Source organism: Callospermophilus lateralis, chromosome 3 (genome assembly GCF_048772815.1).
Source record: "Callospermophilus lateralis isolate mCalLat2 chromosome 3, mCalLat2.hap1, whole genome shotgun sequence".
NCBI classification, from domain to species: Eukaryota; Metazoa; Chordata; class Mammalia; order Rodentia; family Sciuridae; genus Callospermophilus; species Callospermophilus lateralis.
In genome coordinates, this window is record NC_135307.1 from 135,134,905 (window position 1) to 135,160,257 (window position 25,353).

The 25,353-nt window shown below is 45.6% G+C and overlaps 1 protein-coding gene across 5 annotated transcripts in view; it reads left to right on the forward strand.

Moving 5' to 3' along the window:
- Positions 1-25,353, forward strand: part of Ntrk3 (neurotrophic receptor tyrosine kinase 3) — a 374,486-nt gene that overhangs the window by 216,445 nt on the left and 132,688 nt on the right. For all 5 annotated transcript variants that reach the window (XM_076851379.2, XM_076851378.2, XM_076851377.2 and 2 more), the window contains one exon: positions 4,861-5,049. In XM_076851379.2, the coding sequence (XP_076707494.1) occupies positions 4,861-5,049 (189 nt within the window). The remainder of the gene's footprint in view (positions 1-4,860; positions 5,050-25,353) is intronic.

The window sequence follows — 25,353 nt, forward strand, 5'->3', positions numbered from 1 at the left end:
TTTCTTTTGGCTCATCATTTCAGGGGTCTAAGTCCATAGGTGTCCAGCTCCATTGCTCTCGGTCAGAGGTGAGGTAGAACTTCATGGTGCAAAGGTGTGGAAGAGGAAAGCAATTCAGGACGTGCTCACCACAGACAAAATATACACCCCAAAGGCATGACCCCCATGACCTACCTCCTCCAGCCACACCCTACCTCTCTATAATTACTGCCCAGGTAATCCATATCAGTGGATTAATCCACCAGTTAGGTCACACCTCTCATAACATAATATTTTACCTTGGAAAATTCTTTCATTGCTTACACATGAGCTTTTGGGGTGGAACCTTACATCTAAACCATAGCACTATTCCCTTGCTAGGCGTGTATGTCCTAGGGCAGGTAGCTGCTCTGTGCCTCAATGTTGCCATCTTTAAAATAGGATGAGTAATAGTATCAACCTCACAAAAACATTCTAAGATTAAAGAAGCTACATTTATAGAACTCAATACTGTAATATCTCAATAATAAAATCATCATGATCATCGTGATTTTTTTCAGCTAATTCAACTTACCATAGTTTCATATTTTCCTCTGGTGAAATTGCTCTCATTCCTTCTCCTGACTTATGAGCCTGGGTGCAGGACCCTTTACCTGTGATTGTTACTCTGCCTCTCCCAAAATCTAAAATAATATAAAAGAAGTGCTGACTGTTTTAGATCATGGGCTCTTGGAAAATTTTGTTGACAACTCTCCATGGACTTCATGAGAGCAGATTTGAAGAAACAGCATTTCCCGAAGGTTGAAGTCCCAGGTTACATCTTCTTCCTATTCTATGTCCTTCCTCCAAGTCACTGTAACAACCCATGTCCCATGATGCTGAGGACAGAAACGGGTGGGGAGGAGTGCTAATATTTGGTTTTTGTCTTCTTGTGGTCAACGGTCAACAGGTATGATAAGCAATGTGGCTGCAGTGAAGACTGAGTGTTGGAGCGAGTGAGACAGCCTGGCCTGAATCCTGCCTTTGCCACTGTGTTTCTTTTCCTGTCCCCCAAGACACCTCCTTTCCACAGCTCTGGGGCCTGAGATGGTTACCCTACTACTTTTTTTCCCCTGTTTCTCCCCTTGTTTTGCTGGAGTCCTTCCTCCTGATGTTTCCTAAGAAAGGAGACAAGTGACATGACTTTTTACATATTTGCAAAATAACTTTCTATTGCCCTTACAGTGTGTGTGTGTGTGTGTGTGTGTGAGTGTGAGTGTGTGTGTGTGTGTGAGTGTGTGTGTGTGTGTGTGTGCATATACATATATACATAGTGTATGTACATACATACATAGCCGGCCAGCTGGCTTCATGGGTTTTAGACCTGGAGCAAGGCTGAGACACCATGGTGAAAGGAGTGATGGAGGAAAGCTGCTCACTTTGTGGCAGCCAGGAAGGAGAGAAAGAGAGGTGGGGAGAGATAAGAGAGAGGGATGGGGACAAGAGATATTCTTTAAGGACACCCCCCAAGTGACCTACGTTCTCCACCCCAACCCCGCCTCCTACAGTTTCCACCATCTCTCAAGAGTTTGTTCAATTATGAACAGTGAGTGGATTAATGCATTGAGGAGTTTGGAGCCCTCATCATCCAGCCACTTCCCCAGAGCCCCACTTCTAAACATGGAGCACCACGCCAACAACACATGAACCTTTAGGGGACATTTCATTCCTAAACCATATGTGTGTGTGCCTGCTCATGTGTATGAGGACCCACCTGCATGGGCTGTGTGTGTAGAATTCCAAGTTGAATAATTGTCCATTGACATTGGGAGGGAATTACTCCATTAGAAACAGCAGTGGTATTGTTAGGGAGACCTTCCTTGGCCTTTCTGAGCTGTTCTTTTTGGAAGTCTGATATACATCTGCCTGTTATTCCCATAAACGTGACCTGCCCCTCCCTCCTGGAAACTCTGAGCTTCTTCTCTTTCTCCTCATCGTTCTGGCATTTGGGAATTTTGTTTCCTGATGTGTGTGAGTGAGAATGTGCACTTGAGCACATGTATTTAATTGTGCTGGGAACCGGGTAGGTTAAGTTGGTGAAATTTCCATCAGTTTCTCATTCTCCCTTCCATATTTTCTATTCAAATTCTCTCCTCTAACCCTGGAACTTTGTTTAATCATATGTGGGATCTCTATGTGGAACATTAATTTTCTTTTCTTTCCTATTTAAACCTCTTCCCTCTCTGATTTTCTGGAAGATTTTTCTTGACTTAATCTTCCATTCTCCTTTGACTTTTAAATTGCAACGATTATAATTCCCAAGGATCCTTTCCTTCCCTCTTATTGTTCACACTTTAAGAATTGCCTTGTTTTACAGATGCAGTGTCTTCGTTTGCCTCTCTGAGGATATTAGTATATATATTTTAAGTCCTCTGCTTCCTGCTGGTCCCTGATTGTCTGCTTGTCTTGTTCTTTCTCTTTCTGAAATGCTGAAGCTTTGTTGAAATACCTGGTGACCCTCTACTGTGTCTTCATATTTAGGAACTGAGCACTAGATAGCTAATAAGAACCTGCCTTGTGTGCATGGGGTGGAGGGCTGTATCCACTGGCAGGCTTCATAGTGCCATAGTCACAGAGTAAACTTGACTTTTCTTTGGGAGATCCAAAAATGTCAATCTCTTCCTCCTCCTCCTCCTCTTCTTGATTTAACCCAAGGACGCTTAACCACTGAGCCACATCCCCAACCCTTTTTATTTTCTATTTTGGGACAGGGTCTTGCCTAGGGCCTCCTTAAGTTGCTGAGGCTGCCCTTAAACTTTCAATCCTCCTGCCTCAGGCTCCAGAGTTGCTGGGATTACAGGTGTGCACCATTGCATCTGGCTGTGGGGATCTTCCTTGAGACTTTCTCTAGAGAAGGAATCTCTACTCTCTCTCCTGCAGTTGAGATTGGGGTTGGTAGGCTGGGCTGAATATGGTTTCTGTTGTTTTGGGAGCAGGAAGATAGAGGCTCACTTCATGGTTCATCTGAGCTCTCCCTGAATTTTCTGGATTCAGTTTCTCCTTTTTTATTGATTTTTAAAAATATATGACAACGGAGTGCATGACAATTCTTACTACTCATACAGAGCGCAATTTTTCACATCTCTGGTTATATACAAAATATATTCACACCAATTCGTGTCTTCATACAGGGTACTTTGGATAATGATGACCATCACATTCCACCATCACGATGGTGGATTCAGTTTCTTTAGGAATAAATTCCAGCCTTCTTGACTTTCCTATCCCTTTAAGAACAGAGCCTCCCCAGCAAAAGTGACTTCCTATCAGGTTTGCCCCTGTAGTTCCATGAGTGGTACCTTTCTCTAAGTCCCTGTCCTTTGACTTTTCATCTTTTGCAGTTGTGATATATCATATTTCCTTTCACCTTGTCTCCTCTCTTCCTCTTTCTCTTTTTGAACAAATATTTATTTTATTCCTTTGTATTTTAATGGCGAGGGAAAGCAGACAAAGACCAGTGCTTAGTTTTCCCTCTCTCACTGTGAAGTTTTTCACAAAGTTTCCCTGGTGCTTTCAGGCACTGGCTTCTTTTCGCGAGGCGAGTGGTTATCGCGATGAGTGGGCAGCCACTTTTTCACATGGTCTCATTGCTACTTTTTCACATGGTCTCCCAACACGGTCGGCCATTTGTCATGGATTGGAATAAGCCTGTCTGTGCTGACGGAGTGGAATCCAGGGTCTCGGTTTGCATTTACCAGTCTTCCATTTAGTTCTGCCTCATTGGCGCTTCACCTCGCTGTTTGATGGGAAATATTCTCTCCATAAACTTCAGTAAGATGTAATGGATTTCTGCAGTGGAAATATTGTTCAAGCCGCAAAACCAAATCACAGCAGGCACTTTGTCTAGGGACCCGGCATCTAGCAAAGCAACCATTTAAAACGCCAGTCCTATGAAGCCACAGTCACAGCTAATTCCCTTTACAGGAGTTTTATTTGTATGTATGGGAAAATCACACCACAAAAAAGAATCATTGTTCTGCCAAGACTGCAGTGTTAATTATCTTTGTCAACTTGCACTTTTAAGTGAACCTTATTCACTGGGTTTCTTCTTTGGGCTACAAAATGGCAGAGCTAGGATTGGTGGGGATGCACAAGATGTTCTTTGAAGCCATTAGGGCAGTATGAATCCGTTAAGAGGGGGATAGCTGAGCCAGCTACCAGGAGGCTAATAGCAGCGGAGCCTTGTGACTGTCGTAAGTGAAACCCGACTCAGGTTAGATCCAGGTCTATACTGGTCTCTACCTGTGAATGAGGGAGGGTTGTGGCAGAGACTGGGGAGACCCATTCCACTCCTCTGGGATTGCACCCCCTTAATCAGAAGTTCTCAGTCCTTGCTGTGCATGGGACTTACCTGGAGCGCTTTTGCAATCTTGATGCCAGGTTGCATCCCCAGACCAATCGAATCACATCTTTTTGGGGTGGAACCCAGTGTTGTTAGTTTCTAAAGCTCCCAAATAAAGGAGGGGCAGGGTACAAACTACTGCTACATCATTTTTTTTTTGAATCCTGTTATTGCTACATAAGTAAAGAAGCTGATTTTAAACTTGTATTATTTTGAACTAATTTGGATTTGGGAAGAAGTGAAGATAATTTATATCACAGTCATTTTGATACACTTTTATTTTGCAGCTATTTCCATGGCTAATGGATGGTAATTCCTGAGAGAATTTGGGCAGGATTCTCTCAATTCAGAATTCAGCACATTCGGAGGAAATGTACTCTTCTAAAGGACTTTGCTCTTACGGAGACTGTAGTGGGAGAAAACTGAGGGCTTGGTGGGCAGGGCTAAGAATGACTGGGTGTGACCTCACCAGGCTCCCATGTCTCCTGTGGTATGTGCAGGTCCTGTGGCTGTCATCAGTGGTGAAGAGGACTCAGCCAGCCCATTGCACCACATCAACCACGGCATCACCACACCCTCATCGCTGGACGCTGGGCCGGACACGGTTGTCATCGGCATGACCCGCATTCCAGTTATTGAGAATCCTCAGTACTTCCGTCAGGGACATAATTGCCACAAGCCAGACACGTGTAAGTACTGGGATGGAATTCTGTCCCTTCTTGGGTGGGAAGGGCGGTGTGGCAACAGACCATGTAGCTGGGGTTCTGGAACCTTCTGGGATGACCTGCCACCTGCCAATGTCCCCCAAACAGACCCTCCCTATTTGTCTCAAAACTTGAAAGATAGCCACTGAGCAGATTCCCTGGGGAAGAGAGGGCTGTCGGGCTGAATCTGGTTCCCACTTTTCTTCACCTGGCTAGGGAGAGGTGTTCCCAGTAAGGCGCAGACACCAATGAGGCTGGTCTTCTCTGTAGACCTGGCTTGTATAATTAGAGCACAAAACCTGACTGTCCACATAACAGCCCCCCAGGTCATTAGAGCCTCCACCTGGGCCTCCCCTAGAGGGGAAGGGAATGAAGGGCGGAGAGTACCTAGCTGCCTCCAGTGCTCCGAAGTGCTCACTCTCTGAGAACTGGAGCACCAGAAGCCCTCACCTCCCCATCGCAGACCAGAGGACTTAAGCCACCTGCTTCCTCCTCATCTCTGACCTCCTGTTCATTCCAGCCCCTTTCTTTACATTTCTCCTCAGCCCTGCTAGGTTCCCCTTAACCCCTTAGAGCTGCAGTGTCTTATCCCTCCACCCAGCAGTGTTCCCTTTGCTGGGTCTCCATGCCCAACCTGGGTCCAGCAACACCAATGCACACCCCTTCCCTTCCACTGCTCCTGTCCCCGGAAACAATCCACTGCTTCAAGAGAGTATGCAGAGGCCCCTGGACAGCACAGACACCAGTGACTACGTGAGAGTGGGAAGGGACCCAAGTGATCAGCTAGGTGTAGGCCTGACCTTGTGGACAGGAATTCTGAAGGTCTAGGAGGCTGTGAGATCCTGGTTCCTGCCCCAGGCTGCCTGCAGTGAGCTCTCTTGTCAGTCAGTCCCAGGGTAGGCCTAGGAAGAGGTGGATTCTGCTTTTGCTCATCCTCTGGGCTGAGCTCTCTGCATCTGGGCCACACTCTGAACTCACAGGGCCCTTGCTGCTCCTGCTGGGTCTTCTTGTACCAGCCTGGACATTTGGAAACCTCATCAGCCTTCGCTTCCATTTCTCTAGCTCTGATTTTTCATAAGAGGGTCTCCACCGTGGGAGAGACTAGGCTTGAGTCCATATAAGGTCATCATTTGCCTCCCAACACTGAGTATCCTCCAGAATCTGCCTCAGAGTTTATCAAAGGCTCCCTGTCAGTGTCAGAGGAAGGATAGCTGGTGTCTGGGTTAAGCAAGGAAGAAAGATACCTGTATTTCAGAGAAGCAGTGGGAAACAGTGCAAAGAATGGTTCCTTTGGCTAAAGCTCTTGTCTCAGAGCAGACTCATTCCTGGCCTAGCCTGGGAGTGGCCATCCTGTGATGGTAGCGTGGTCCTAGCTCCTCCTAGGGCAGATACTGAGTTTTCTAGGATGCTACTGGTATTTGAACAGAGACTTAGCTGTTGCTCTGTTGAGTATATATAGTTGATTCTCATTATTTGAGGTAGTTCTTTTCTGTAAAGTCACTGCAAACAGTGAATCAGAGAACACTGAACCATTTTTCCTAGGGGAGATACAGTATTAGGATCCTGTGAGCCTCTGGTCACGTTTTATCAGCCAGTTAATACATAACCTTGCTGTAGTGTGTTGTGTGTGTGTTTTCGTTTAAAGAGGCCTTATTTAAGATGCTTTGTGGACTCATTAACATTGAACTCAATGGCCAACAGCTGTAACTCATGACTGTTCAAAACTTACCTTTCCCTTCGTGAGACTCATCCTGTGTTTAGGAACACAAGACAGTATTTCAGAACCATGCTTGGCAGCCATCTTAAAGAACAAAATTAACAAACAAAAAAGCCCAAAATGTAAAAAAAAAAAAAAAAAGTGGCCTGTAAGAGACCACAAAAAAGATTCTTGTTTATAGCCTGAAAACTAAAATAAGAATTTCAAAACAATGTGTCATAAGTGATAAATATGTATAATTTTTATTTGCCAATTTAAATACATATTTTTTTTAGGAGGAAGGCAGAATGTGGCCTTGGTCAGCCTCAGCTGGAAATGTGCCCAGAGCATAACTCAAATTTTTTGCCACTTTGGGCATGTCTCACGTGAAAGCACCTCAAATACTGGTTTGGGGATTGCAAATAAACTTTAAAGAGCAGAGGAATTTGTAAGCACAGAATCTGTGAATAATGAGGATCACCTGCATTCCCATTAGTGGGATCTCTGGGTTTCCAGTTCAGAATACCATCACAGCGTCATCTCTGATCACTGCAGCTCCTGATTTCAGGTTATTGGCAACATTTCCGGATGGGAGGAATCTGGCACATTTTAGAGAAGTTCCCTTTGAACCATCAGAGTTATTGTCTCTGTGCGAACTTGGGAGCCATGGAGAGAGCTGTGGGATCTGGTGAGAGTCCTTTGATGTCAGGACACAGTACTTAGCCAAGGAGCCACAGTACCAGGAAAACCTGGAAGAGCCTTCCTCCTAGAGCTCTCTGGGTGTGTGCTTCACAGTGGCCTTTGGAGGGATCCAGACATCCTTCTGGGTAAGCAGTAAGAGGTCAGTAAAAATGCAGGAGAAGCAGGTTTTTTGATGGAGATTTGAAAGACGGGGGAGCAGACAGCGTCTTGCGATGACTCCAGAGTGTCAAAGCCTTCTGCGATGAGGGAAGTACCTTTTGAGGGCAGTGAAGCATCTAGCCTATCAGTAGACAGCGGACGGCTCTAATTGTTTTTCACATAGCATGTGGGGCATGATGAACACTGTGCAGGAGCATTGTAAATGTGTTTGGCCAATCCTCTCTCTGCTAATCCACGGTGACTTACGCAGACGGGGACAGGGAGCTCTGGGGCCAGCCCTCAGCGGAGATTCACTGGCTCAGATGCAGCTGGACTCTGATTATCCAGGCTTCACCGATTGAGGAAACTGACTCTGAGACACATCCCTGTGTGTGATGAGACACTGCCATCAATAATTAAAGCCACATGTGCCTTGGCACATAAAATGAGCAGGGAATGTTTGCAGTGGTGCAGACAAAGCTGGGGTCACTCCTTGGGAGGATGGCAAGAATTGAGGTATTAAGAGGAAAATGCTCACATTGTGGATCCCTGGGCTCTCCTGATCTGAGTCCCTTACCTTGTCCCCTTGTAAAATGCGTAGCATGGGGAGGAACTGTGGGAACTTGGTGCTCACCGACTTCAGGCTTCGTTTCTCCCATCTCCTCAGCTCTGGATTGAGCACAAAGCAGCTTTCTGTCTGCACTTGTGTGTGTATCATGAATGGTGAGCTGTGATTAGGATGCGGGTCCTCTTCATGCTCCTCACTTTCTATCTATCTTCAATCTGGTCCATGATGCTTGTCATTACATGTCAGGCTGTAAGGATGTTTGGAGATCACCTGGTACCATCCCTTATCAGATGCTTGCGTCCCCCGCCTGTGTTCCCAACAATGGCTCTGCGTTCGGCATTGTCTTTATTCTGAAATTATTCAGCCTTTCCAGGAATTCTGAAAGGGCAGAATGAAAATGCACCTCCTTGACTATGTGTGCCCAAGTATAAACCAAATAAGACCACCCTCATTATTTATGTAAAGCCTCCTGGTTCTCAAATGCATCAGGAAATAGACACAGCCTTCCTTCCCACCCAGCTGAGGGTCCTAGACTTTGGGCTGAGTCCTACAGAATGGCACACCGAGGGACCTGTCCAGATGGGCCACTGGGAAGAATGGAGAAGGTATGTTCCCTTGGTTGCCTTGGTCAGCCTTGTGACAGTTCGGAGCTCCGAACAGTGGAGCTGTTAACTTTCTCTTAATCGAGAAAGCTGAGGCCTTTGAGGGGAGGTGACCCGTGTCTCCCTTCCCTCCCTTCTTTCTTCTGTCTTCAGGTGAGGACGTCTACCTTTGTTCACTGCACCTCCACTTGCAAAGGGTCAGCTCCCATCCTGGTCCTCCCACTTCTTTTCTACCCTCCCCCTGGGTTGGGTCTGTTGGCTCCTTCTGCTCTCTGTAAACCTCCGAGGCTCCCTGACCTGCAGCTCCACCCCGAGTTCTGCTCCCCGGAAGCCTCCCACTGTCTGTGTTGTTCTCTTTGCAGAATTGGACCATGTTCCTTTGAGTTTTTCATCCTTGGTAGCATTTGGGTCACTTAGGCTGTGCTGACTTTTCTTTCTTTCATATTTAAAAAAAAAAATATTTATTTTTTAGTTGTGGTTGGACACAATGCCTTTATTTTATTTATTTATTTTTATGTGGTGCTGAGGATCGAACCCGGGGCCTCGAACCCATGCCCTTGAAGGGGTTGTGCTAGGTGAGCGCTCTGCCGCTGAGCCACAACCCTAGCCCTTGATTTTTCTTCTTTCATCTATTCAGTCCATGTTGAGGGATCCTATTGGATCTTCTTCTGGGCTCTGAAAACAATGGGGAACAAGGACCCTCATAGCCAACATAGCTGCTCCTCAAGATGGGGACAGTACCCCCTTGCACCCTTGGAGCCCTTCTCAAGGCCTTGTGCCTTTACCTTTCAGCTGTCCGCTGCTGATGCACCGGCCTTTACCGCCTCTTCCCAGATCCCCATCCCACACCCCCAGCTACTATCATAGTGTGATCTCTGCTTTCAAATGACATCCTGTCTTCCATACCACATCCCCACTTCCGTTTCTTCCTTTCTACACCCTATTCATCCTCTAAAACCTGCCTCATTTCCAGCCTCTTGGGATCCTTCCTAGCCCATCCCCACATGCCTTTTCCTTCCTTCTTTCTAACCCATGGCTTACAGTCAGTGCCATGTACAGTCAGGAGTGACTTTTAACCAAATCCTAGGTCACTCTGCCAGTTCTCAAATATGTGTGTCCTATTTTCCAAATCTGATTTGGTATTTATTCCTAGAAGTAGCCATTATATATCATAATTCTTTATTTTCTGTTTCTACAGAAAATACAGCATGGGATTGGGATTAAAGAAGATGCTAACTAATGGGGTCAGATGATGTTTGAATCCTTGAATGTCCCCTACAGGCCACTGGGTTTGAGGCTTGTTCACCAGGTGGTAGAAGCTCTAAGAGGTGGGGCCTAGCGGAAGGGCATCAGGTCATTGGGGACATGCCCTTGAAGGGGGTTGTGGGACCCTGGTCCCTTCTTTGTTCTCTTTTGCTCCCTGACCATAAGGTGAGGGTTTAACCCCACCATGGGCTTACCATTGATGCTGTCCAGCACCCCATCAGAGGTTAAAATTCAGGCAGTCAGTTTTGCCTGATCATGAACTAGATCCTCTCAAACTGTGATTCTGAGTAACTCTTTTCATAAATTGATTATCTCAGGTATTTGCAGTAGTGATTGCAAGCTAACACAGATGGCTCCATGGCCCAGGCTTTCTAGAGATAGAGAAGGAAAGATTGCCTCTCTTAACCAAGCATTGCGCTAGCATTTTATGATTCTTATCTTATATGATCTTTAACTGACTCCCTGAGGGAGCGCCTATTACCCCCATTTTATAGATAAAGAAACTGAGGCTCAGTGGGCTTCAGTGACTTGTTCCAAATCATATAGCCATAAAGATAGAGCTTGAGAGATGAACCCAGACCTGCTGACCCCAGCATTTATTCTTTCCCATTATATCACATTGCCTAGAATTTTAGAGCCTCTGCACATTCTCTCATACACCTCTTAAACTCGGAGAGGTAGCCTGTTGAGGAATAAAAAAGCACGTGTGTGTGTGTGTGTGTGTGTGTGTGTTATGGAGACTGACTTTTCCTCATTTCCAGGGTAAGGGTGGCTTCTGCATAATGTGTTCAAGATTGACTGATGGTCCTATAGTCTCATGGCTGGGTCATCCTTGGTCTGGCTATTGGCACTTATATTGCCTGAATTCTCCAACAAATCCATGCCCTTAAGATAAGGCAATACCTGGTCCTGGTGTTTAGGTCATATTTTATCTTAAAACAAATTTATGTTTACAGATAAACTGAGCTGAAAGTAGAGTCCCCTTATGCTCCACTTCTGTTGCCACTTGTTACCATAGTTTTCTCTGTTATTAAAATCTTGATTAGTGTGTTACATTAGTTATAACTGGCAAACTATTATGGAGATACTTTTGTTAACCAAAGCCCAGAGTTTACTGTAGGGTTGGTTGTCTGTGTTGCTTGGTTTGTAATGGCATGAATCCACAATATTGTACTGCACAGAACAGTCACTGCTCTGGATAGAAATCCCCTGAATTCCACCTTTTCACAAACCACCCATAACCGTTCACCATGATCTTCTGTCTTCATAATTTATGATGTGTTTTCCCACGTGGCATGTAGTTGGAATCATGCAGTAGGTACTCTTTTCAGATTGGCTTGAGCAATAGGCACTTAAGGGTGTTCCATTTCTTTTCACAATTTTGACAGCCTATGTCTTTTTACTACTGAGTGATTCTCCACTGAATGGTGTGCCATAGCTTGTTATCCCTTCTCCTACCGAGGGATGTGATATTAGTTTCCTACAGCTGCTATAACAAAGGACCCTAGACAGGCCAGGTGTAGAAACTCTGTGAAACTCTGCCAAGAAAGCTGGGCCTGGAGATATCCAACTGGTAAAAGACACTAAAGCTAAATGTCATCGTTACCTTCACCTAGATCCAGCCTATGCTTCCCCTGAAGGGGGCTCTACGTCTGAAATCAGGGTGTCAACAGAGTCATGCTTCCTCTGAAGCCTCTAGGGAGAATCCTTTCTTGCATCTTTCTGGTGTGGCCAGCCATCTTTGGTGTTCCTTGCCTTGCAGCTGCATCTCTCTGATCTTGTCTCCACATGTCTGTCTTCTCAGAAGAACACCAGGCATTTGGGATTAGGGAGCCCAGGCTACTCCAGTCTGACCGCCTCTTGATTTTACTAGTTGCACCTGCGGTGACCCTGTTTCCAATTAAATTGGTATTCTAAGGCACTGAGAATTAAGGCTTCAACATCATTTTTTGAAAAGGACACAACTCAACCCATGACAGACAGCTTGGTTGCCTCCTACTTGGGGCAATTATGAATAAAGCTGCATAAAGACCCAGGTACAGGTTTTGTGTGGACATAGTTTTCATCTCATTCATAAACACCTGGGTGTGTGGATTGCTGGATCCTCTGTTAAGAATATGTGGCTGTACCAAGGCAGCCCCTTTCCATTCCATCTTAGACTGGCCTCCACTGCTCAGCTCCTGTCCTGCGATCTCCTGGCCCTTGTGGGTTCACGCCCCCTTCTTGGTATACTTTCTCAAGTGTGTTGTGTGTGACCACAGAAATCTTTCTTTCTTTTTCTTTTTCTGCTCTTAACAATCCCAGCAACTGATGGTTATGTGATTTTTATTGGATATTCACATAAACTAATAGTGAAGAAACTCTACTCCTAACTTGTCACTGGCCAAAGACCAGTAGTCATGTTCATGACACAACTGGCCCTTTGATTTACTGACCGGTGTGTCCATATCTTCAACACCTTTAAAACACAGCTCACTTGAGGGATTCTCCATGGTGCCAACCTCGAGCCCTCAGTAGCCCTTGCGTTTTCAGGCACCTGGACCCTATTCCTCTTGCTTTGACCTGAAGTCCTGCTGATGCCTTCTCTTTCCCCAGTGTCATTTGCAAGCTGACGTCCATGTGGAGTCTGTTGTTCTTCAGGAGTCTCTACACTTTGAAGGACAGGTGTGCTTTCAACCTTTGGCCCCTCCTTGGTGGTGACCCCTTTCATCTTGTTTCCCTAGATCCATCACAGAGCCTCTGCGGCTCACCTGGTAAATCCATCCTGGGGTCTTCCTAGCGTGTCACTCTCATGAGTCTGTCGAAACCCCATCTCTCTTTGTTCCCTCCAATTCTCTTTTGTCCTTCATTTCTTTAATCAGTCAACAAACATCCACAGGACCCTTACAAATGCCAGGTCCCAGGGCTAGAGCAGGAAACTGATTTTTCCTTGCACCTGATCAGCTACACTGCCCCTCACTCTCTTTCCTTGGGGCAACTGTTTGAGGCATTCTCCCACCCCAACCTATCAACCCATGATATAGATAACTAGACCCAGAGATACGAGGCCTGTGGACTTTCTCTTTTCAGCTGGGATCCGTGGTGAGTGAGTGGCTGGTCTCCTCCTCCTCTTCTGGGCCAATTAGTCACGGAACTTGCCTTTTCTGGAAGAGGAACTGCCGAGGCTGGTTATCCAGCTGCGAAGGGGAGCACAGAGCCTGTGTGTGTAATGCAGTATTAATAGTGCATCGGCATGATATAGATTTCTGTCACCTTCTATACTAACAAACATTGCTTAGTGCAGGGTAATGATGGGTGTTTATTCCCAGCCACTTAGCTCAGCATAATGGACTTGCAGATGAAATATGGAAAATGGGCTCCTTTGTCTGGGAGGCGTGGGCCTCTCCTGGAATCAGTAGCAGCAGAGGCAACAGCAACAGCTGCCACTGTTGCAAAGTAAGCCCTCCTCGGTTTTTCTCCAGCACAGTTTCCAGGTGGACTTGCCAGTTGGCGAGAAACGGTCTGGTCACAGGGCTGGTCTGGAGCTTCTTGGGGTGTACTGCCGAGAAAAGAAGTCTGGCACACTGTGAGCTGCCCTTTGCTCCCCACGGTCAATGTAGGAGGCAGCATTGGCTAGATGTGACGTGGGAGAGAAATAGGACCCATGTGGAAGTGGTGGACTCTGGCAGGCTCCTCTTTTATTCTGCTGGCTGGACCTTGACAGTCCCCTTCAGGGGAGGCATAGGCTGGATCTAGGTGGAAGTAACGATGACATCTAGCTTTAGTGTCTTTTACCAGTTGGATATCTCCAGGCCCAGATTTCTTGGCAGAGTTTCACAGTATATAAGTTAGGATTGTCCCCTCTGACTTTTCTTTGATCCTTTTTCTAAGACCCAATTAGGATAAGTAGCAGATTCCTGAGACTCCTATAATGCCAGTTTTGGTAAGCCCAAGGTCTCTGAAGGGAAGGATTGCTCTTAAATATTACCAATTTTCTCTGTTTCTGGAAAAAAGTCTGGATGTTGCCAGCAAGGGATATCTTAGGAGCTGAGGGAGGAAGCCTCCAGCCCACAGGCTTGAGCTAAAAAATGCTCACAAGTTTATTCTGAGAGTCTCAGCCCTGAGAGATGGACATCTGCTGGACACGGACTTCTGCATGCCCCAGATGTTGGTACGATCCAAGCATGGCACTTTGACATTGTTTCCCATTCTAGGAAGAAAAAAAAAACACCAAACCATGCTGTTTCCCCTGAATTATCTGAAAACCCTAAGCATTCCCGAGGAATGTTCAAGGAATGTTCAAGGGGACAGGCTCACGTCCATCTCCCCGAGGCCAATGCAACCTGCTTTCCTGTTGATTACCATGACCTCATCTGTTCTGCGCTTCACTGCTATAATCACATACTCAAAGTTAGTAGCTGCATGCAGTCATGCTAATTAAGTAATTAGGTATAATTATGCTCACTGTAAATACACAGTAATTGGCTAAAAAAAGTACTTGGGGGATAAGCATGTGCTTCATGGTCGAAGGTGAAGAATGATAAGAACCCCCAGCCAGGCTGGAGCAATGTCACTCTCATGGTGGAATGTGAGCCCGGCAGAAGCTGCGCCCAGGAGGGGGAAGCGAGAGGGAGATGAAGTAGGTTCTCTGTTTGCTGCCTAGAGCCCTAGAAGCAGAAGAACTCCTCGTCTCCCTGGCATGTTTTGGCTTGGGTCTTATTTTCAAGGAGTGAGAAGATGAACTCTCCCCCTGAGATCCTCTCCAGCTCAAGGTTTCCTGGAGGTGCGTTTACTCTTTTCTCCCTGGCTTGGATTCGGGCATCCAGTCTGTGTTGGAGTTTCCAGGGGTGAGAATTCTGAACCAGCCGAGCCATGCATAGGGGCCAAATAGGAATCAAAAGATGGTCTTTATTTGCTGGGCTGAAGAAGGTTGCTTTGACTTAAAGCCGGAATGGGTGAAGCTCTTCCCAAGCCTTGAACTTAGGACACAAGACCCGGCACTGGTCTTCTGAGCAGCTGTGCTTCCATCCAGTTGCCACAGAGGTCCATGGTCGGCCTCCTGTTTTGTGAGTCAGAGTTTAGAAGCCCCCAGGAAGACCACCCACAGGGAGTCTTCTGATTCTTGCTGAATCCTACCCAGAAAAGAACTGTGATGGCAGATGGAGAGCTCTGCCTGTCCTTTACCTTCTGGTAATTACTCTCTTCTCACAGGGAGGAGCCAGGAATAGGGACTGAGGAAAGGACACTGGGGGTGACTTCCCATGTCTCCAAGGAGACTGAGATTCCTACTTTGGGGGCAGAGGTTAAAAAGCAGGAAAAGGGAAAGAGATCCTGCCTTAACTTAAGGACAGCAGGGGGCTCCTGTCACTAGTGGTGGCCCCTGTTAGTATTCTCTTTCCAGAAGTCCTTGTCCAAGAGAAAACAGTCATCGTCTCTGTCTCCTAACATGAGTCATTCTTCCCGTGGGAGGAGGCAGATGTGCCCAGGAGGCTGGGAGCTTCTCCTTCCCCTTGTACCATATTCCTGATGGCCGATGGCTGAACACCAGAGCTCTGCCCTTCTCTTGGCCCAGAAGCCAAGAGTCCAGGTGTCCTTCAGTCTTCTCCTCCTGCTGCCTCTAGTTCAATGTTTCCCAAACTGTGCATTAAGGAGTGTTAATAGGCATTTCTTCCCTCACTCCCCCAAATATTCCATGGTCAATAAGTTTGGGAAAACTGGATTAAGTACATTTCTCACTGTGGGAATTCTTCGAGCCTTGAGTGCTAAAACCATCCTGGCTTTCCCCCAGGGACCTTGAATCTACAGTATTTCCCAAATGCCTCGCACCACCTGATTTTGAGGCTCACCCGTTAGCATCTCTGTGGAGGTAAATGTTTGGTGGATCACATCTTGGGCCGTCCTGGGGTTCAGGGTTCTGTTGTCACCTCCACAGCAGATGGGGTGGCTCACTCTGATGGTGCCCGGATGGGGCCTGACCCCCTTTGGCACAGGCACTGTTACATGTATTCCCAAGTCTCTAGGAGGGACAGGAAATGGCTGCATTCCATGGGAACACCCAGGGTTGGGGTGTGGCATTCTTCAGGATTTCTGGCAGAGCACCAAGTGCCCTTTATTCAAGTGTATCAAGGTCTTTGCATGTTGCTTTCTGCCTAGAAGTTCTCCCAGGTGCTCCTAACACTTCTAAACCCCTAGATCCGGAGATGCTGGTCATAGCCAGATTTTTACTGCATTCCTCATTTCTAGGGGGATTGGAATCTCGGAATCTCAGGGAGCCGCTCTTACAGGGGAGTACACACCCAGCACACCCAGGATGCATCTGCCTTCCCAAAGTCACAGTCTCCAAACCATTCTGCGGAAGGTCAATGCATGTCTCTATTTTAAGAGAATGTGGTACTATTGGCATGGAGTGTGCTGGGCCAGGACAGGGTCTAGCAGCTGAGAGTATGAACCAAACCCTTGGTTACAGCAGATCTTTACTACAGAAAATGTGCACAGATACAAAATGTGCATAGATCCATTAGAACAGAAAATGACATGAGCATGTGTGGCCCTAGAGACTTGTCCCTCCTGCCAGGCCAGTCAGCACTTGACTGTGGGCATCTGCCCTCTGTAGATTTGAGGTAAGAAAAGGTAGTCACCTTGGCCAGTAGTTTTTTTTTTAATAATTTATCTATTTATTCTAATTAGGTGTATATGCCAGCAGAATGCATTTTGATTCATTGTACACAATTGCAGCACAACTTTACATTTCTATGGTTGTCCATGATGTTGCGTCACACCACACATACAGTCATACATGTACATAGGGTAATAATGTCCATCTCATTCCACCGTCTTTCTTCTCCCAAGCCCCTTCTCCCCTTGGCCGGTAGCTTTTGAGAGCAACTGGTATGAGAATTTGAAAAGACTCTGTTCAACTTGTGTACGTTTTACATATTCGATTATTCTTGCTTGACAATATTTCTACAACTATCGTTCTGACTTTTGTAAACATGCTACTGGGGAAGATCAGTTTGATGGTACCCAAAAAAAGTATGATACAAAGCTTAGAGTTATTTCTGAAAAGATAAGAATTCTTCCCTCCAGCGACTTCTTTTCCCACAACCCTAAGCAATAGCATTTTATCACCCAGACCCACAGCCACAAAGATATTCTTAGGAATAGGGACTGTAATATGTTGGTTGTCAGGAAATGATCGATGCAGATGAGCAGAGGGCCCAGGCCAATTTCCTTTTGGGTTAATGAAACTGAAAAGCTGGGGGCTCAACTACAGGGTGGGAGAGAGATCCGTGGAGGATTTCTTTGTTTGATTCTTTGTTTTACCATCCCCCTTGGCAGCCAAATTTATTTTTTTGAAACCAATCTCCCCTGCTCTCCCATACACCTGCCAAGGCGCAGTACAGTGATTTTTCGAGGTATGTGCCTGTACGTGTTCCTCTATAGTTAGGGCTTCCGTGCCCTTCTCCCGTGTTTCAGAGTCTTGTTTGTATCTGTGCACATCTCATGTGTTGGACACTGATTATATCAGTTGAGATCCTTTTGTCTGAAAGGATTAGATGATTTTGAGGGTTTTTTTTTTTTTCCTGTGCTGCGGATTTAACCCAGAACCTTGAGCATGCTAGGCAAACTCTCTGCCTCTGAGCCTTTGTCTGAAAATATCAGACAATCCTGACCCACTGGGCTTAAATAAGAAAAAAAAATTGATAATCACACAAATTAGACACATTGAGGAGCTCATTGTAGGGTATTCCAGAACTCTAGCTCTACTTTCTTGGGATTGTCTTGCCTCTATTTTTCTTTGTTTTGCTTTGCCACCAGGCTAACTCACCACCTGATTACAAGATGGTTGTAGAAGCTCCAAACATTGCAACCAGATACACAGACCAAGGGCAGCACAGTGTTGTGTCTTTTTGTTGGTTGCCCCCAGAAATCTTTCTCTCTTGTCTTATTGGCTGGAATTACATTATGTGTTTGTTCCTAAACCAGACACTCCTAAGGAGAATGGAATTACTATAAGCACCTTTGACTTCCCAAGAGTCTCTCCTGGAACCTCATATGAAACTCATTTTCCCTGGGGCATATGGCTATGAGGAGGGTAGTGAACCCACAGAATCAGGGTTCTGATAGCAAGAAAGGGGAAACAGCTGCTAGAGTTGGCAGTGCTTGCCACTCCAGTTCTCCACACACTCACCCATCTTCCTGCCTTACAAATACCATTGCCCTTGTATCTAGGAGTGAGCAGGAGCCTCTTGGGTATAATGGTGGAAGAAAGATGAGAACATGGATCCCATGTAGATTTCACTCCTTGCGTGTCTCCTCTTAGCGCAAGCTGGTGATATGCCGTGGTGGTCATCCCTAGTCTGGTCTGGTGAATCGTGGCATATTTCAGGGCTATGCTCAGGTGCCCAGGTGAGGAGAAATGTGTGCATTTGTTCTTGTTGGATCTGGTTAGCTGGTTGAGTAAGCCAGGTGAGTTCCTGGGGGCAGCTTTGTTATCCTTGAGTATAGTTCCTTGACAGTGGGTGAGAATAGGAGTGGATGGGTGAAGACAGGGTCAGAAGGGGACTAGGGAAAAGAAGAGGAAAAATACCCTCTTTTATTGAATACCTATGGAGGGCCAGACTCTGAACTTAAAGTACATTAACAATAAGTGCTGAGAGAGTTTAAGAAATTAATAAATTGGTTAATCCTCACAAAAATCACCTGTGGCAGATACTACTGCTTTCCCCATTCCATAGGTGAGGAACTGAGGCCAGGAATGATTCAGGCATGCTGGAGTCTCACAGCTAGGAAATGACCAAACTAGGATGTAACAGAGATCACCACCCTCTCTTCTTATGTAATCTTTCTCTGTTCATTAAATCATCCTGTAATATAAGTGTCATGGTCTCCACTTTGCAGATGAGGAGTTCTCTAGGAACTTGGAAAAGTTGAAGGACTTGCTCAAGGACACTTGCTGGTGAAAGGCAGAGCCAGTTTGCAGACTCAGGAGCTTATAAGAAAGTCTCTTCTAGTGCTCCAGCTACCCACCTCACTGTTCTCCAATCTCTGCTTCACCTGTGCTCCCACGGGAGACCAAGCAAGATTGCTGGAGATTTCTGACAGACTCTAGCTCAGATGACCCTTCAGGAAAGCAGCAGAAGGTGGTCCCTCTCCAGCACCTCTGTGTCTCCCGTGGAGCCACCCTCCTCCTCACTCCCAGTCCAGGAGGTCAATTAGTGTTTCAGAGGTCCAGAAATCAGGTCTCCCAGAAGTAAGGTCCCACTAGAGACAAGCACTGGGGGAGGTGCAGGAGCCACCTGGAAGAAGAACCAAAGTCCTTAGAGCCAGCTTGTCCTCTTTCTTGGCCAAGTCTCCTTTCCTCCTGCTCTGTGGTTACATAGCTTAATGTGTTACCCAGATTGTGGCCAGACCCTTCCCAGGAATGGCATTAGTTTCTGTCTCCGGACCAGGAACTGCAATCCACCACCTCCTGGTGCTCGGTTCCGCTGAGCTGGGCAGCCCTGATGCCACTGGTAATGAAGAAGTGTTGGGACTAAACTCCTAATGGCTCATTGATTGGTTGAATTATGCTCAGTGTAATTCTGAAAATAGATTTTAAATATGTGCTTGGGGATTTGTGGGGATTTGTTACTTAGGAGCTTTAACTCAGTCATGTCTGATTCGACAGATTAACTTTGGTGGCTTGTGCCTGGGCCATGATGTTCACCTGCACAAGACCCCCACCCCAAGCCAGGTGGCGGGGGTGTGTGTTGGGGTGTGTAAGGGTCCTCTCCCCTTCACACACGTCCCTTGGGAAGGTTAACTTGGCTGAACCAACCACTGTAATCCCCTCAATATTTTAAGGTGGGACAGAGATGCCATAGATTCTAAGTTGTTCTCTTCCCTATTCTAAGCTGTCGCTTTTCTTAGAGGAGCCACTTGGGAAAAAACAAAAGGAAGCCTTCCCAGGAGGCCCAGCTCAGCAGCCTGTGGGGGGCATACAGGGGCACCACCTCGTCTGCTGCATCCCTGCATCCCCAGGTCTAAAGTGGGAGCTGTATGCACCACTCCTGGTCTGGGGCTGGACTCCTGGTTAATTCAGAGACAGAAGAGAAGCTATTGAGAGCCACTCTGTGAGGGGGGCCATCAGCAGATAATACACAGAGACCTTCCAACACACCTAAAAATGTCCGCCATATCTTTTTCTCTAATCTAGCAGAGACCTAAAATGCAGGGTGCATCGGAAACAAATGAGGGGTGTTGTAAGTGAGACTCCAGGAGGCAAAAGGGGAGGTACAGTGGTACCAAATTGCTAAGGGGAAATCAGCCAGCTCTCTCTCTCTCTTTTTTTTTTTCCAAATCTTCTACTCTTCTATTTTACCCTCTGTCTGAAAGGCTGTCTCCCCACTTCCCTGGGGTACTTTATACCCAGCCAGTCACTAGAGAGAACCGTCTTCTCCAGGAAGGGGGGAAGCAAAAACAAAACCTGGAAGAAAAGGGAAAAAAATTACACTCTGCTCTAATAAAGAAATTACTGACGTTCTACATTATGAACTGTATTAATTTTTAATGGCTGAGAAAGGAGTTGATTTATAATGCATCCTTCCCGGCTGCAGAGCCTGTCCCCAGCTAATAAATAAATGACAGGTCTCTTGTATTAAAAGTATCCGTCATTTTACATTGTTGGAATGTGAATGGTGAGAGGCATTGAAAGAGAGGCCCCTGGGAGGGGGCGTGCCCTGCTGTGCCCAGCTGGAGAAGGGGCTGCCAGGGAGCATGGCCTCTTTCTGAAACAGGAGCTAAGCTCATTCTTTCCTCTTGGTTTCAGCAAAGTGACCCAAATAGCTCCAGCTCCTGTGGTCCAGGAAAACATTCCTCAGAAGGTTTCTTCTTAGGAAGAGTTCACAGGGCAAATTTACATTCCTGGTCCTTAGCAGAACTATCCATGGCTTGTCCCCACGTATCCAAGCCAGGCACCTTAGGGATGGATCCCTCATGAGTCTCCCCAAATGTTTGCTGCTGGTATTAAGTATTTAGTATTTTGGCCTTTGTCCATGGTGATCTGGGACTCACAACTTTGGTTTGCCTCTTGATGACTCTTAAGAAAACACATACACAAACAAACGAGAGCTAACATTTGTCTGTGCTTCCAAAGTAATACATGCTCTTTGTAAATATTTTTGGGGAAATACAGAAAGGTAAAAAGAAGGGAATAAGAATCATACCAAATAACACCCAGAGATGAATGCTATGAGCATTTTGTTGTATTGTCTTCCAGTCTTTTCACCTTACATAGATAGATATACTTGCAAGCAAATAATACACACAGCCATGCTTACACCAAAACACTCATGAACTATGTGCAAAATGAGACCATATTCTGACTGCACTTTTATAGTCTGAATTTATCATTTTGTAACAAACATATCATAGGCCTTTATCTCATGTCATTAAAAATGATGCAACTGTTTTATTTTGATTTCACTTTATTTCTGGTACTGGGGGTTGAACCCCGGGGTGCTTTGTGACTGAGCCACAGTCCCAGTCTTTTTTTAATTTTGAGATGGGATCTTGTTAAGTTGCAGAGGCTGGCCTCCAACTTGGGGTTCTCCTGCCTCATCCTCCCAAGTCACTGGGATTATAGGTGTGCGCCACTGCATGCAGCTTGGGGAAGGTACTTTATAGTGATTGCATGTGGCTGGGTGATATTCACATTAGTGCCCTTGCAGAGGTACACCAAGATGCACTCTTTGTCCTCAATTATAATGCCAACTTCAAAGTAAACACAGTGTGGGAGAAGAATGAGTACAAAGGATGATTTTTACACAGAGCTTCTAATTATGGAGCAACCACTATGATGCAGAGTTGGTTGCTGAGAGAGATACACAGAGTGGGCTTGTCCCTGCATGGTGGAGTCCATACACCTCAGCTGGGGAGATGGACCCATGAATAGTTCCCGGTGATATAAGCATAATGCAGAGACCTGCGACTGAAGGACCAAGTGTGCTTAGAGAGAGATGGCTTGTTTAAATTAGAAGGGCAGAGGCTTGAATGAGGGAGGGAGTGTTTGCGCTAGAAAGCCGTGGAGAATTTGGACAGGCAGCGTTGGAAAAGGCCCTGTCAGTAGCCGGACAGAGAGGGGGCAAGGCTTTGGACGACAGGGTTGGAGGTCAGGGCTGACCCCAGAAGAACTCCTGGGGCAGAGGGAGTAAATGAAATAGTACAGCTCCTTGAACAGTAATTATGAATTTCTTCATAGGATTTGCACTTAATTAAGTCAAGTCCCTGTTTACTACAGTTGGGGCTGTTAATGTTTCTCATAAATAAATGAGTTGAGAGGTAAAGAAGCCATCAGTATTCTAATAAAAAAGGTCAAATGAAGTAGGCCATTCTTTCTGAATTTAGGGACAGTTTCAAGCAGATATGGAAAACCCCTGTCCCAGAAAGGAGAGAGATGAAACCTTCACTGCATATACCTTTCAGCACAAGCAACGGTATTTAGAAAATGAGAGACACTCAGTGATCACTGCCAGCAGGTTCCACTCCTTCTGATTTATTTATATTGTCTTCCTAGGCTTATAAAAATGGAAGTTTGCCTGGATTTTGAGACTTGCATTTCTATCCTTCCACTTAGGAATTTATTTCTTGATTTGTCGTGCACAGTTCTAAACATAGATAGACCCCTGAGTTTTGCTTTTTGGGGAAAAAAAAGAAAGAAAGAAAGAAAAAAGCAAGAAACTCTCTGAGCTCGTGAGGAGGAGGAACAGAGACCTCATTCCAGCAAGGAATCCGCTCCCATGTTGCAGGAGAGTGATGCAGGATCCTGGAAGCATGTGTTTTTCAAATATTTGAAGAGCCTGTGTTTTCTGCTATGTTGGAACGTAGCAACCCAAGAGGAAGTCTTTGCTGGGCTTGGTTTTGTAATGATCCCCGCTTGTATTTTTGCCTTCAAATCTTGGACCCAAAATTATTCTAGCAATAAGACTTAGTGGAAAGCAAAATTTTTTCTTTTCTGCTCTTTAATTCTCTCTTAACTTCCTTATGGAATCTAGAAATGTGTGTGTGTGGGGGGGGGCGTGTTTTGTTTTAGTTTGAACAAGACCTACAAGACCCATGGAGACTGATGTCTTCATTCTATAGATGAGAAGATTTAGGGCCAAACACATTCAGTGACTTTGAGCCACGTAAGTATTTGGAGGAAGGAAAGGGACAAGGCTGATGGCTATTGTCTCGTAATGTTTCTCACTTCTTCCGAACCTGTAAGTGGAAATGCAATCTTTTCATTTCCCCCAAAGAAGCTGATTTTGTCTGGGCCATTTAATAAGGAATGTCCGACAAAGGTGAACAGTCTGTCTCAGGTGCTACTGTAATTGCTGCAGAAATTGTTTTTAGTGTCTTTGGGGAATTCTGCAGTTGAACCCAGAAGGCATCCTTATCAAGTACAGTTTGTTCTGATGCTTCTACGAATTTTAAGAACCTCAAAATTTCACTGTTTCTCTTTGTAGTGATTCTTTGTTATTTTAGTAAACTTTCAAGGGGCTCAGGCACTCTGGCCCTCTGGGTTCCTGGGAAGGTAGTGTTACTATTTTAATGTTTCCTCTGGCTTTCTGTAGCCAGTCACCGCTACAGGAGTCTTCACACATGATCTGAAATGTAATTTGGGCTCGATGGATCTTTTAGTAGAGCATCTGAGTTCCTAATGGTATTAGAAAGTAGCAAACTTAGGGCTAAGCATCTGTTTGAGTCCCATGCAGCTTTCTTGTTGCTGCAGTCAGATTACAAAGGGAATTCATTTCTACTCCTCAACTTTTAAATGATTTCACATGACTTGCAGTTGACAAACAGCACGTTGGGACTCCTCTTGTCTTTCATTGTTTCTGTGAAAAATTGGTTGATAGAGCATCGCCGAGTGTGTAGTTTTTCACCCTCAGGCATTTCATCAACCAGTCCCTGGCTGATGGCCCACTGCACAGAGAGCCCTGTGCTAGGAAAGGCACCCTGGTCTCATCCCACATCTGGTTATGCTCTGACCTGAAGGAGGAGGCTGTGAGTGATTTTAAAGTGTCTCATCTATGCAGTTTCAGCTATCGACCGTGGAATTAAGTTGATGGTTCTCAAAGTGTAGCCCCCAGACCACCAGCAGCAATACCATGTGGGAACTTGTTAGAAGTACAAATTTCCTGGAATTCACTCTGAACCCCCAAATCTGAAACTCTGGGTGTGGGTCTCAGGAATTTGACAAGCCCCTGGGTGATCCTGATTTACATCAAAGTGTGAGAAGCACTATGGAAGATATTGGTGCTGTTTTTTTAAATATATATCTTTGATTCAGAATAATTGTTGAAATTGAGAGGTGTTCAGTACAATTATTGATAGCATTTTTAAAATATTGAGCATCTGCTAAGTTCTAGATGTTGTAATGTATGTTGGGGTCACAAATAAGTAAAAATTTGGTCTTCCTAATGTGCTTATTTTGATATGAATTTGTAAAAAAACACCTTTTTTTGGTAATGATAATCTAAGCAAATGACCCAAATCTTCATTCTCACCTCTTATTCTCACCTCACCTGTGACATCCGTGGTGTTTCTGGTTCTTTCCAAATAAGGAATATCGCCAAAGTTTGGGGTCAGAGTATTGTGAGGGTGAGAAATGGGATGTGAGCAATAGGGAGGGGTCAGGAGTGGGGTAAGGATGTCAGTGCTTCCTGTTACTTTAGAATAATAAGGACAGTTGTGTAAAGATTTGCATTTTAGATGTGTTAATATGCTTCCCTATGTCAAAATTGCTACTTCTGTCAAAATGGCAGCATTAGAACATCCCATTCCATCAGGACTCCATTTTCTGGGGTTTGTGGGTGATGTAGGGGTGGCAGGATAAAGTTGGGCTCTGTGGACTTAAACATTGGAGTCTAGATTTGCTGCTTATCTCCAAGTCTCTGTGAGCCTCTTCAGGTCTTTCTGTGTGTTAAATGAAGGAACGTATGGGAGGGGCTTGGAACAGCTGCCTACATCTAGGAAGCAATTGTTAACTTCTAGCTATTAGTAGTATTAGTGCAGTTTGCCTTAGTTACAGTGAAGAAGGAATTACAAATGTCAGGAGAATACTTCTGCCCCATCAGATTATCCCAGGGGTATCTGACCATGCAGATTTGCTTTGCCACCATTTGTAAGTCACTTTCCCTTCCATCAAGTAACCTGTCCTGGGAAATGTGTCCCATATAGAAGTCAATGCCATGCTCTGCTGCTGTGGTTCCATGACTGGTGATTGTGCCTGCTGCTGGGCATGTGTATCTTCAGTTATGGCTGCTGCACAGCCTTAACCATTAGCTTCGACCCAGTCCCAGCCCGTCACCTCA